This window comes from Melanotaenia boesemani, chromosome 17 (genome assembly GCF_017639745.1).
Source record: "Melanotaenia boesemani isolate fMelBoe1 chromosome 17, fMelBoe1.pri, whole genome shotgun sequence".
Lineage (NCBI taxonomy): Eukaryota > Metazoa > Chordata > Actinopteri > Atheriniformes > Melanotaeniidae > Melanotaenia > Melanotaenia boesemani.
Window position 1 is genome coordinate 33,213,292 of NC_055698.1, and position 12,875 is coordinate 33,226,166.

The window sequence follows — 12,875 nt, forward strand, 5'->3', positions numbered from 1 at the left end:
ATAAACCAGTCTGTAGCAGCTTTTATTTCCAGTATAAACCAGTCTGTAGCAGCTTTTAATCCCAGTATAAACCAGTCTGCAGCAGCTTTTAATCCCAGTACAAACCAGTCTGCAGCAGCTTTTAATCCCAGTATAAACCAGTCTGTAGCAGCTTTTAATCCCAGTATAAACCAGTCTGTAGCACCTTTAAATCCCAGTATAAACCAGTGTGTAGCAGCTTTTAATCCCAGTATAAACCAGTCTGTAGCAGCTTTTAATCCCAGTATAAACCAGTCTGTAGCAGCTTTTAATCCCAGTATAAACCAGTGTGTAGCAGCTTTTAATCCCAGTATAAACCAGTCTGTAGCAGCTTTTAATCCAGTATAAACCAGTGTGTAGCAGCTTTTAATCCCAGTATAAACCAGTGTGTAGCAGCTTTTAATCCCAGTATAAACCAGTGTGTAGCAGCTTTTAATCCCAGTATAAACCAGTCTGTAACAGCTTTTAATCCCAGTATAAACCAGTCTGTAGCAGCTTTTATTTCCAGTATAAACCAGTCTGTAGCAGCTTTTATTTCCAGTATAAACCAGTCTGTAGCAGCTTTTATTTCCAGTATAAACCAGTCTGTAGCAGCTTTTATTTCCAGTATAAACCAGTCCGTAACAGCTTTTAATCCCAGTATGAACCAGTGTGTAACAGATTTTAATCCCAGTATAAACCAGTCTGTAGCAGCTTTTATTTCCAGTATAAACCAGTCTGTAGCAGCTTTTATTTCCAGTATAAACCAGTGTGTAGCAGCTTTTAATCCCAGTATAAACCAGTCTGTAGCAGCTTTAAATCCCAGTATAAACCAGTCTGTAGCAGCTTTTAATCCCAGTATAAACCAGTGTGTAGCAGCTTTTAATCCCAGTATAAACCAGTCTGTAGCAGCTTTTAATCCCAGTATAAACCAGTCTGTAGCACCTTTAAATCCCAGTATAAACCAGTGTGTAGCAGCTTTTAATCCCAGTATAAACCAGTCTGTAGCAGCTTTTAATCCCAGTATAAACCAGTCTGTAGCACCTTTAAATCCCAGTATAAACCAGTGTGTAGCAGCTTTTAATCCCAGTATAAACCAGTCTGTAGCAGCTTTTAATCCCAGTATAAACCAGTCTGTAGCAGCTTTTAATCCCAGTATAAACCAGTGTGTAGCAGCTTTTAATCCCAGTATAAACCAGTGTGTAGCAGTTTTTAATCCCAGTATAAACCAGTCTGTAGCAGCTTTTAATCCAGTATAAACCAGTCTGTAACAGCTTTTAATCCCAGTATAAACCAGTGTGTAGCAGCTTTTAATCCCAGTATAAACCAGTGTGTAGCAGCTTTTAATCCCAGTATAAACCAGTCTGTAGCAGCTTTTAATCCCAGTATAAACCAGTCTGTAGCAGCTTTTAATCCCAGTATAAACCAGTGTGTAGCAGCTTTTAATCCCAGTATAAACCAGTGTGTAGCAGCTTTTAATCCCAGTATAAACCAGTCTGTAGCAGCTTTTAATCCCAGTATAAACCAGTCTGTAGCAGCTTTTAATCCCAGTATAAACCAGTCTGTAGCAGCTTTTAATCCCAGTATAAACCAGTCTGTAGCAGCTTTTATTTCCAGTATAAACCAGTCTGTAGCAGCTTTTATTTCCAGTATAAACCAGTCTGTAGCAGCTTTTATTTCCAGTATAAACCAGTCCGTAACAGCTTTTAATCCCAGTATGAACCAGTGTGTAACAGATTTTAATCCCAGTATAAACCAGTCTGTAGCAGCTTTTATTTCCAGTATAAACCAGTCTGTAGCAGCTTTTATTTCCAGTATAAACCAGTGTGTAGCAGCTTTTAATCCCAGTATAAACCAGTCTGTAGCACCTTTAAATCCCAGTATAAACCAGTCTGTAGCAGCTTTTAATCCCAGTATAAACCAGTGTGTAGCAGCTTTTAATCCCAGTATAAACCAGTCTGTAGCAGCTTTTAATCCCAGTATAAACCAGTCTGTAGCACCTTTAAATCCCAGTATAAACCAGTGTGTAGCAGCTTTTAATCCCAGTATAAACCAGTCTGTAGCAGCTTTTAATCCCAGTATAAACCAGTCTGTAGCACCTTTAAATCCCAGTATAAACCAGTGTGTAGCAGCTTTTAATCCCAGTATAAACCAGTCTGTAGCAGCTTTTAATCCCAGTATAAACCAGTCTGTAGCAGCTTTTAATCCCAGTATAAACCAGTGTGTAGCAGCTTTTAATCCCAGTATAAACCAGTGTGTAGCAGTTTTTAATCCCAGTATAAACCAGTCTGTAGCAGCTTTTAATCCCAGTATAAACCAGTCTGTAACAGCTTTTAATCCCAGTATAAACCAGTGTGTAGCAGCTTTTAATCCCAGTATAAACCAGTGTGTAGCAGCTTTTATTTCCAGTATAAACCAGTCTGTAACAGCTTTTATTTCCAGTATAAACCAGTCTGTAGCAGCTTTTATTTCCAGTATAAACCAGTCTGTAGCAGCTTTTATTTCCAGTATAAACCAGTCCGTAACAGCTTTTAATCCCAGTATGAACCAGTGTGTAACAGATTTTAATCCCAGTATAAACCAGTCTGTAGCAGCTTTTATTTCCAGTATAAACCAGTCTGTAGCAGCTTTTAATCCCAGTATAAACCAGTGTGTAGCAGCTTTTAATCCCAGTATAAACCAGTCTGTAGCAGCTTTTAATCCCAGTATAAACCAGTCTGTAACAGCTTTTAATCCCAGTATAAACCAGTGTGTAGCAGCTTTTAATCCCAGTATAAACCAGTCTGTAACAGCTTTTAATCCCAGTATAAACCAGTCTGTAGCAGCTTTTATTCCCAGTATAAACCAGTCTGTAGCAGCTTTTATTTCCAGTATAAACCAGTCTGTAGCAGCTTTTATTTCCAGTATAAACCAGTCTGTAGCAGCTTTTATTTCCAGTATAAACCAGTCTGTAACAGCTTTTAATCCCAGTATGAACCAGTGTGTAACAGATTTTAATCCCAGTATAAACCAGTCTGTAGCAGCTTTTATTTCCAGTATAAACCAGTCTGTAGCAGCTTTTATTTCCAGTATAAACCAGTCTGTAGCAGCTTTTAATCCCAGTATAAACCAGTCTGTAGCAGCTTTTAATCCCAGTATAAACCAGTCTGCAGCAGCTTTTAATCCCAGTATAAACCAGTCTGTAGCAGCTTTTAATCCCAGTATAAACCAGTCTGTAGCACCTTTAAATCCCAGTATAAACCAGTGTGTAGCAGCTTTTAATCCCAGTATAAACCAGTCTGTAGCAGCTTTTAATCCCAGTATAAACCAGTCTGTAGCAGCTTTTAATCCCAGTATAAACCAGTGTGTAGCAGCTTTTAATCCCAGTATAAACCAGTCTGTAGCAGCTTTTAATCCCAGTATAAACCAGTGTGTAGCAGCTTTTAATCCCAGTATAAACCAGTGTGTAGCAGCTTTTAATCCCAGTATAAACCAGTGTGTAGCAGCTTTTAATCCCAGTATAAACCAGTCTGTAACAGCTTTTAATCCCAGTATAAACCAGTCTGTAGCAGCTTTTATTTCCAGTATAAACCAGTCTGTAGCAGCTTTTATTTCCAGTATAAACCAGTCTGTAGCAGCTTTTATTTCCAGTATAAACCAGTCTGTAGCAGCTTTTATTTCCAGTATAAACCAGTCCGTAACAGCTTTTAATCCCAGTATGAACCAGTGTGTAACAGATTTTAATCCCAGTATAAACCAGTCTGTAGCAGCTTTTATTTCCAGTATAAACAAGTCTGTAGCAGCTTTTATTTCCAGTATAAACCAGTGTGTAGCAGCTTTTAATCCCAGTATAAACCAGTCTGTAGCACCTTTAAATCCCAGTATAAACCAGTCTGTAGCAGCTTTTAATCCCAGTATAAACCAGTCCGTAACAGCTTTTAATCCCAGTATGAACCAGTGTGTAACAGATTTTAATCCCAGTATAAACCAGTCTGTAGCAGCTTTTATTTCCAGTATAAACCAGTCTGTAGCAGCTTTTAATCCCAGTATAAACCAGTGTGTAGCAGCTTTTAATCCCAGTATAAACCAGTCTGTAGCAGCTTTTAATCCCAGTATAAACCAGTCTGTAACAGCTTTTAATCCCAGTATAAACCAGTGTGTAGCAGCTTTTAATCCCAGTATAAACCAGTCTGTAACAGCTTTTAATCCCAGTATAAACCAGTCTGTAGCAGCTTTTATTCCCAGTATAAACCAGTCTGTAGCAGCTTTTATTTCCAGTATAAACCAGTCTGTAGCAGCTTTTATTTCCAGTATAAACCAGTCTGTAGCAGCTTTTATTTCCAGTATAAACCAGTCTGTAACAGCTTTTAATCCCAGTATGAACCAGTGTGTAACAGATTTTAATCCCAGTATAAACCAGTCTGTAGCAGCTTTTATTTCCAGTATAAACCAGTCTGTAGCAGCTTTTATTTCCAGTATAAACCAGTCTGTAGCAGCTTTTAATCCCAGTATAAACCAGTCTGTAGCAGCTTTTAATCCCAGTATAAACCAGTCTGCAGCAGCTTTTAATCCCAGTATAAACCAGTCTGTAGCAGCTTTTAATCCCAGTATAAACCAGTCTGTAGCACCTTTAAATCCCAGTATAAACCAGTGTGTAGCAGCTTTTAATCCCAGTATAAACCAGTCTGTAGCAGTTTTTAATCCCAGTATAAACCAGTCTGTAGCAGCTTTTAATCCCAGTATAAACCAGTGTGTAGCAGCTTTTAATCCCAGTATAAACCAGTCTGTAGCAGCTTTTAATCCCAGTATAAACCAGTGTGTAGCAGCTTTTAATCCCAGTATAAACCAGTGTGTAGCAGCTTTTAATCCCAGTATAAACCAGTGTGTAGCAGCTTTTAATCCCAGTATAAACCAGTCTGTAACAGCTTTTAATCCCAGTATAAACCAGTCTGTAGCAGCTTTTATTTCCAGTATAAACCAGTCTGTAGCAGCTTTTATTTCCAGTATAAACCAGTCTGTAGCAGCTTTTATTTCCAGTATAAACCAGTCTGTAGCAGCTTTTATTTCCAGTATAAACCAGTCCGTAACAGCTTTTAATCCCAGTATGAACCAGTGTGTAACAGATTTTAATCCCAGTATAAACCAGTCTGTAGCAGCTTTTATTTCCAGTATAAACCAGTCCTGTAGCAGCTTTTATTTCCAGTATAAACCAGTGTGTAGCAGCTTTTAATCCCAGTATAAACCAGTCTGTAGCACCTTTAAATCCCAGTATAAACCAGTCTGTAGCAGCTTTTAATCCCAGTATAAACCAGTGTGTAGCAGCTTTTAATCCCAGTATAAACCAGTCTGTAGCAGCTTTTAATCCCAGTATAAACCAGTCTGTAGCACCTTTAAATCCCAGTATAAACCAGTGTGTAGCAGCTTTTAATCCCAGTATAAACCAGTCTGTAGCAGCTTTTAATCCCAGTATAAACCAGTCTGTAGCACCTTTAAATCCCAGTATAAACCAGTGTGTAGCAGCTTTTAATCCCAGTATAAACCAGTCTGTAGCAGCTTTTAATCCCAGTATAAACCAGTCTGTAGCAGCTTTTAATCCCAGTATAAACCAGTGTGTAGCAGCTTTTAATCCCAGTATAAACCAGTGTGTAGCAGTTTTTAATCCCAGTATAAACCAGTCTGTAGCAGCTTTTAATCCCAGTATAAACCAGTCTGTAACAGCTTTTAATCCCAGTATAAACCAGTGTGTAGCAGCTTTTAATCCCAGTATAAACCAGTGTGTAGCAGCTTTTAATCCCAGTATAAACCAGTCTGTAGCAGCTTTTAATCCCAGTATAAACCAGTCTGTAGCAGCTTTTAATCCCAGTATAAACCAGTCTGTAGCAGCTTTTAATCCCAGTATAAACCAGTCTGTAGCAGCTTTTAATCCCAGTATAAACCAGTCTGTAGCAGCTTTTAATCCCAGTATAAACCAGTCTGTAGCAGCTTTTAATCCCAGTATAAACCAGTCTGTAGCAGCTTTTATTTCCAGTATAAACCAGTCTGTAGCAGCTTTTATTTCCAGTATAAACCAGTCTGTAGCAGCTTTTATTTCCAGTATAAACCAGTCCGTAACAGCTTTTAATCCCAGTATGAACCAGTGTGTAACAGATTTTAATCCCAGTATAAACCAGTCTGTAGCAGCTTTTATTTCCAGTATAAACCAGTCTGTAGCAGCTTTTATTTCCAGTATAAACCAGTGTGTAGCAGCTTTTAATCCCAGTATAAACCAGTCTGTAGCACCTTTAAATCCCAGTATAAACCAGTCTGTAGCAGCTTTTAATCCCAGTATAAACCAGTGTGTAGCAGCTTTTAATCCCAGTATAAACCAGTCTGTAGCAGCTTTTAATCCCAGTATAAACCAGTCTGTAGCACCTTTAAATCCCAGTATAAACCAGTGTGTAGCAGCTTTTAATCCCAGTATAAACCAGTCTGTAGCAGCTTTTAATCCCAGTATAAACCAGTCTGTAGCACCTTTAAATCCCAGTATAAACCAGTGTGTAGCAGCTTTTAATCCCAGTATAAACCAGTCTGTAGCAGCTTTTAATCCCAGTATAAACCAGTCTGTAGCAGCTTTTAATCCCAGTATAAACCAGTGTGTAGCAGCTTTTAATCCCAGTATAAACCAGTGTGTAGCAGTTTTTAATCCCAGTATAAACCAGTCTGTAGCAGCTTTTAATCCCAGTATAAACCAGTCTGTAACAGCTTTTAATCCCAGTATAAACCAGTGTGTAGCAGCTTTTAATCCCAGTATAAACCAGTGTGTAGCAGCTTTTAATCCCAGTATAAACCAGTCTGTAGCAGCTTTTAATCCCAGTATAAACCAGTCTGTAGCAGCTTTTAATCCCAGTATAAACCAGTCTGTAGCAGCTTTTAATCCCAGTATAAACCAGTCTGTAACAGCTTTTAATCCCAGTATAAACCAGTCTGCTGAAAAGCAGACTATCTCTGCACCAGCATCCTACACTCAAAATGCCATAAAATATAAATTAATTTGAGCTGTGACAATCATTTATTCAGATTTCACAGTCTGAACTATTAATCATGCTGCTGTCTTTCAAACCAACCAAGCAACATTTTCTTTCCTACCTTGTTCTTTTCTAGTTTCTGTCTCTGCTTCTCCTCCAGCAGCGCTCGACGTTTCTCGGCCTTCAGCCTCTGGTCCTCCAGCTTCCTCCTGCGGTCCTCCAGCTGGTTTTCCCTCAGGCGTCGAGCCTTCTCCTCCTTCTCCAGCCACTGGGCCTTCTTTGCTGCTGCAGACCACCACAGAAACACAGAAAATGATGAGAAACCTTCAGACACGTCTGACGCAACTAGCGCTGCTGAGTTGGACAGTCCTCCTTATTTCTTTGAGACTTCTTAAATGTTTGAACATGCTATGCAGGCATTGTTGGAGTACGGTGTGCCACAGGGGTCAGTCATTTTTATTTTCTTTGTACATGCTTCCCCCTGGGGCACATCATTAAAAGACATTATACTCGGTTTAATTTCTATACTGATGACACACTGCTGTACTTCCTAGTTAAAGCCACTGACCCTGCAAAGTTAAAAGCTTAACATGACTGTTTGCTAGATGTTAAAGACAAGATGTCTGCAAAATTCATTCTTTCTTACTGTCCTAAATGCTCCATGTAGATGGAATGGCTGCAGCAACAGATCACATGGATGGTGATGGTTGAAATTAGCGACAGGAGCAACGAAAATGTGGATGCAGGAAAACTCTTGGCTAAAAAAAAAACAGCATGCTGGCTGTTTGGAAATATTTCAGTTACAATAGAGATGATGCACTACAAACAAGAACTCTGCAAGACATGCTGGATAATTGTGGCAACCACCAGGAGAAACATGGCGAATCTCTGCTGCCACCTACAGGCAACCACAGGGAAGCTTGTTAGGTTCTATGCAGTGCTAGCTGCATTAGAGTTTGAGTAGAACTCCATATGAGAAACATCAAATCTTATTTATCTGAACTCATATCGTCATTGCAACCTTCAATGCCGTTATCACGTTTCGCAGGTTTTCCTGACATCGTGCAGCCTGAGTTACATGGTTTTGTTTTTTGCTGTTGTTGATTTAGTTTGTTTTGAGCTGCTGTTTTTTATGATTTGAAAAGCAGTTTGTATCATTTGTTTTGTGCTATAGAAATAAATATTATTATTATCATTAGAAGCAACATTTCATTGGCTTTTACTTGGTGTAGTACTTAAAGCAGAACTTGGTAATCTGGAAGTAAGCAGTGCTGTGCTTCAGCTTTATCTGCTTTCCTCAGCTTTGGGAGCAACATGCAGTTAGCTGCTTCCAGTCCACAGAATATGACTTTACAACCCCCCCTAGACCCAATAAGGCAATGGATGGCAAGGAGATTTTTTCCATGCAAATAACAGTGAAAAAGTCTTTCTGCCAGCATTATAGCTAAAAACATATTTATGTTTCCAACATAAAGTACTAGTACTTCTGAGTTGCTGGGTTTTCTGTAACGAACACAACTAAAACTAAACTGTGTGTTGGGGTTTCTCTCTGTCTGCCCTGATGAGACACTGTCAGGGGGAATAAGCTCAACACTCACCCTGAGCCACTGATACTGGTGAGCTGCAATATGAGTTCATATGAGGAAAACTTTTTGTTGTGTATATCATGATGACAATAGTAGAAAGGAAGAACTCTGTTCTTGGTTTATTCAACTCCGACCTTCTGAGAATCATTCCCACATCATTTTACCTCCTCAGCCTCTAAGCTACATTGTGGCGTCCCACAGGGCTCAAGCCTCGGCCCACTTCTGATTTTCATTTTCCAGCTGTCTGTTGAACAGCTTATTAAAAGTCCTAATGTGGGTTACATGCACATGAAGGTATCACAGCTCATCTTTCTGGCTTTGAAAACTGGATGGCGTTCATTTCTGTAAACTTAATCATGATAAGTCATCCTGATTGGTTTTATCAGTTTAGTTGGAGCCGATTTAGCCAAATAATATCAGTAATACCATCCGATGAGCAACATCTGTTCAGACAATCCATTAAAAAAGGAAAGCTTCAGTCTGCTGTTGGAGCAGAAACAGTGAATCATACATCACACATCTATCCAGTGAGGACCATTAACATCAGTATCAATCCCATCGAGCGGTTAAAGGGCCATCGTTTCCTGAGATGCTGTGACTTTAAAACTTCTCACATCAGCCAGTAGTTAAGCCATCTCTGTGTGAAAGCTGTCGACATGCCTGCAGCAACAGATGGAAGTCGGTGTTCATTACAGCGTAATTCAGAAAACCGTGCATATGCAGCAGTTTCCTGCTGATTTCTCTGCAGCAGATGTCTGTTTGTCTTTCCTGCTGCTGATAATTAACCAGCAATCAGTCCCTTAAATAAAAGCTCCTTCACAGCTTTCCAGCTACTTCTGCAGAGTACAACCAGGATGGCGGACAGGATAAACCCTGCGATGGTCAGCTGATACGGGTTTGTTGTGATATTTGTGACTGTGTTAGAGATACCTATTAGCGATGTAGCAGTGATGACAGGATGTTCTGGATTTAATTCATCATTGCTTCATCATCACTGAATCGTTTCTGCTCCTCCAGAAATCAGATCAGTGTCTCATGTTACAAAGTGATGTTTAATCATTCAGATATCATGTGTGCATCTACATGTAATTATAATGCTTACATTAATAAAAACAGACTTAACAATATTCTCTTTAACTGCATGGAGAAGCAGACGGGGATAGACTGATCCCAGAGCAGCTGCAGATGAGTGCAGCTCAGATAATATCTGCAGCAGTTGACCGCGGGCCCTGGGACTAACGACGGCGGTAATTACATCTAATCTGTCTGTGAAGCCTGGTTTCACTTCATGGTAATGACTTCTCATTTTTCAGGCCAAGCGCCTCGAGCTCTGTGCGACGTCTAAGCTCTGCTCTGAATGGTTGGTCACACTCTGACCTCATGTGTCTTTAACAATATTTATAAGGAGGGGTTGGACTCTGCAGACACAAAGTAAAAAGAAAGAAAAGTAGGTGTGGAACATGCACGCTGGGTGGGAAAGCAGAACTCAAAGTCAAAGCAAACAAAGATGACAGAAGCAGAAATTCAAAAGTGAGGCTGCAGATGACCAAGTTTTCAGCAGATGATGGGAAGAAGCTAAAGCATCATCGATTCATGGAGGGAGGAAGAAAGGAAACGACTGGCAGGAAGTGGCTGATTATTCCCACATGGCATGACTGCAGCGGATGCTGAGGTTTTAGTGAAGCGCCTTACCTTGAAGCTGAGTTTGCTCTTCTGAGAGCCGTGCAAGAAGAAACAATAAGAGACATAAGTGAGCATCAGAGCCTTGACAGCAGGAGGATACAGGATGTCCACACTGAGCTGTTAAAGAAGTTCCTGCTTCATGCATCAGGAGCGTTTGGAGTTAAACGGGAGACCTGTGCAGTTTCTTACCGATGTATCGGGCTCTCTCCTCTCTCCGCTCCCTGGCCAGTTTCTGTCGTTGCTCTGAGCTCATCGAGTCTGGAAGAGAAAAGATTTTTAACATCAAACTGAATTCACTTGTTGATGTTGTTTTGCAGCAAATCTGAACCTGTTACAGCAGAGCAGCCAGTTATCAGGATTTACACTCAACATCCACCTGTTCTGCTGTTAATACAAGTATCCAACCAGCCAATCACATGGCAGCATGTGGGCATGTAGACGTGGTGAAGACGAAAGAGGACTTTGAACATGGCATGGTTGTTGGTCTGAGTATTTACTGAGTATTTACTCCAGGGTTTCCAGAGATGGTCTGAAGAAGAGAAAACATCCAGAGCAGCAGTTGTCTGGACCAGGATGCAGCAGAAGACACACCGGGTCTCCCATGGTCCTGACCTTGGTTCTGGGTATGTGGCGGTGGTTTGAGAGAGTGAAGCGGAGGGGACGTGTTGTGTTTTTTGGGCTGAGGAGTTCTTTGAGGTGTGGGGGCATGTCCATGGATACATTGATGTGTGAGGAGGACAGGAAGCCAGTGGACTGAGTAGAGGATAGGGATAATACAGCCATGGTTCTCATCAGGACCCTGGTGATGACCCTGAGACTTTTGATTTGATTTGATTTGATCTGAAGCAGTTTAGTTGTTGGGAGATCCACATGTTAGAGGAGTACTTTCTGTGGGGGGACTGGAAAGGACAAAATGAATGTGTTCAATCCTGGAGGTGAAAAACCCCATGAAGTGGTTGCATTGTTCTGTTGTACTGCCAGTAGGTGGGTGTGTGTGTGTGGGGGTGAGAAAACGGTTGAAGTGGAGAAAAGGTGGAGAAAAGGTGTTTGTAATTTCCTGGACTGTTTCTGATGGCATCGGAGTAGAACTGTGACCTTGTCTCTCTAAGAGACTAAGAAATAAATCAGCTAAAGTTGGGTAGGCTTTGGCTGATTTATTTCTTATGTTATCAGACATCATCTGATAACATAAGAAATAAATCTGCTATAAAAAATTATAGAAACTATGAACTCTATTGGATTGTCCCGGTACGCTTGTTTATGGAGGTTTTATAAGACTGCTCAAGGACCTGTCCTGCTGGCTTCATCTTCCGAAGCCCATCTGTGAACCGGGGCGATGAACGTTAGGTTACCGTTCTGGTCTTAAGAAGGACATGGTGGTCCAGGAGGCTACTCAGATGGCTGTTGTAGTAGGATTGTGGTTGTAGTTCCGTAGAAATGACTTTGTGGTCAGAGACAAGAGACACCTAGGTAATGCACCTGCAGGTTGGCAGAAGAGCAGTTTGTGATGACCAGGTCTAAGGTGTGCCCTCTGGTTTGGGGTTTCTGGAAGTAGCTATATCCTGAGGGACAGCTCTCGTTCAAAGAGAAAAGTGTAACGGCATGGTTCCAGGTCTCAGTACGAGACATAAATCCAGACAGTTATCCTGTATGTGGTCGTGTGTGAGGCAGGATGTCTTTGTAATCGATTGTGCATTTAGAAGTTTAATTTTGCTGCAGGATGGAGCAACGCGTCTTGACGTAGCAAAGGACGTAGCAGACATTCAGATGGTAGGCTCAGAATCTGGTGGAAACAGCATAAAGGCATGGATCCAGTATTGTTCAGTGAGTATTGTTGCTGACCATGTCCATCCCTTTATGACCACAGTGGAGCATCTTCTGATGCTACTTCCAGCAGGATAATGCACCATGTCACAAAGCTCAGATCATCTCCAGCTGCTTTCTAGAACATGACGATGAGTTCACTGGACTCCAACGGCCTCCACAGCCACCAGATCTCAGTCCAGTAGAGCAGCTTTGGGATGTGGTGGAACGGGAGATTCTCATCATGGATGCAGCCGACAAACCTGCAGCAACTGTGTGATGCTGTCATGTCAATGTGGAGAAAACCTCTGAGGAAGGTTTCCACCACCTGCTTCATCTATTACACCAGGATTAAAAAGGTCCGACCCGGTACTAGAAGGTGGTCCTGATGAAGAGGACGACCCGGTACTAGAAGGCGGTCCTGATGAAGAGGACGGGGTTGCAGCTGTGAGGTTAGGCCTGTAGCTGGTTTGTAGCTGTCAGAGAATCATTTCATATCTTTTTTTTGTTATCAAATCGTCCAACTTTATTTCTTCAGCTTCCCTCTCAGGCGGCATCACCTGTGTGGGCTGTTTCATAGAAACAGCCAAAAAGCTTTGGTTCTTGAAGCAGAAAAGTCAGTTTGCTTTGGTGATCTGGTTGCAGGGCTGGTCCAGACCACTTGCATGCCTTCTGGTTCTAACATGTTGAAGCTCCCTCAGGTTCTGACCCACTTAGACGGCTACAAATGTCACAAAGAAACACTTCTGTGTTTAAAAAAATCTGAATTTTACTCTTTAAATTCAGAGTATGAGAAGAAGTTTGGATCGATGATCTCTTCTCT

The 12,875-nt window shown here is 41.0% G+C and overlaps 1 protein-coding gene across 7 annotated transcripts in view; it reads right to left on the bottom strand.

Annotated features, from left to right (window-relative positions):
- The window catches only part of LOC121656748 (MAP7 domain-containing protein 1-like), a 66,606-nt gene that overhangs the window by 34,436 nt on the left and 19,295 nt on the right, over positions 1-12,875 (bottom strand). For 5 of the 7 annotated variants that reach the window (XM_042011835.1, XM_042011837.1, XM_042011839.1 and 2 more), the window contains exons 3-5: positions 10,439-10,507; positions 10,259-10,279; positions 7,102-7,265 (exon numbers count right to left, since the gene is read on the bottom strand). In XM_042011835.1, the coding sequence (XP_041867769.1) occupies positions 7,102-7,265; positions 10,259-10,279; positions 10,439-10,507 (254 nt within the window). The remainder of the gene's footprint in view (positions 1-7,101; positions 7,266-10,258; positions 10,280-10,438; positions 10,508-12,875) is intronic. The other 2 variants (XM_042011836.1, XM_042011840.1) reach the window with 1 other exon arrangement.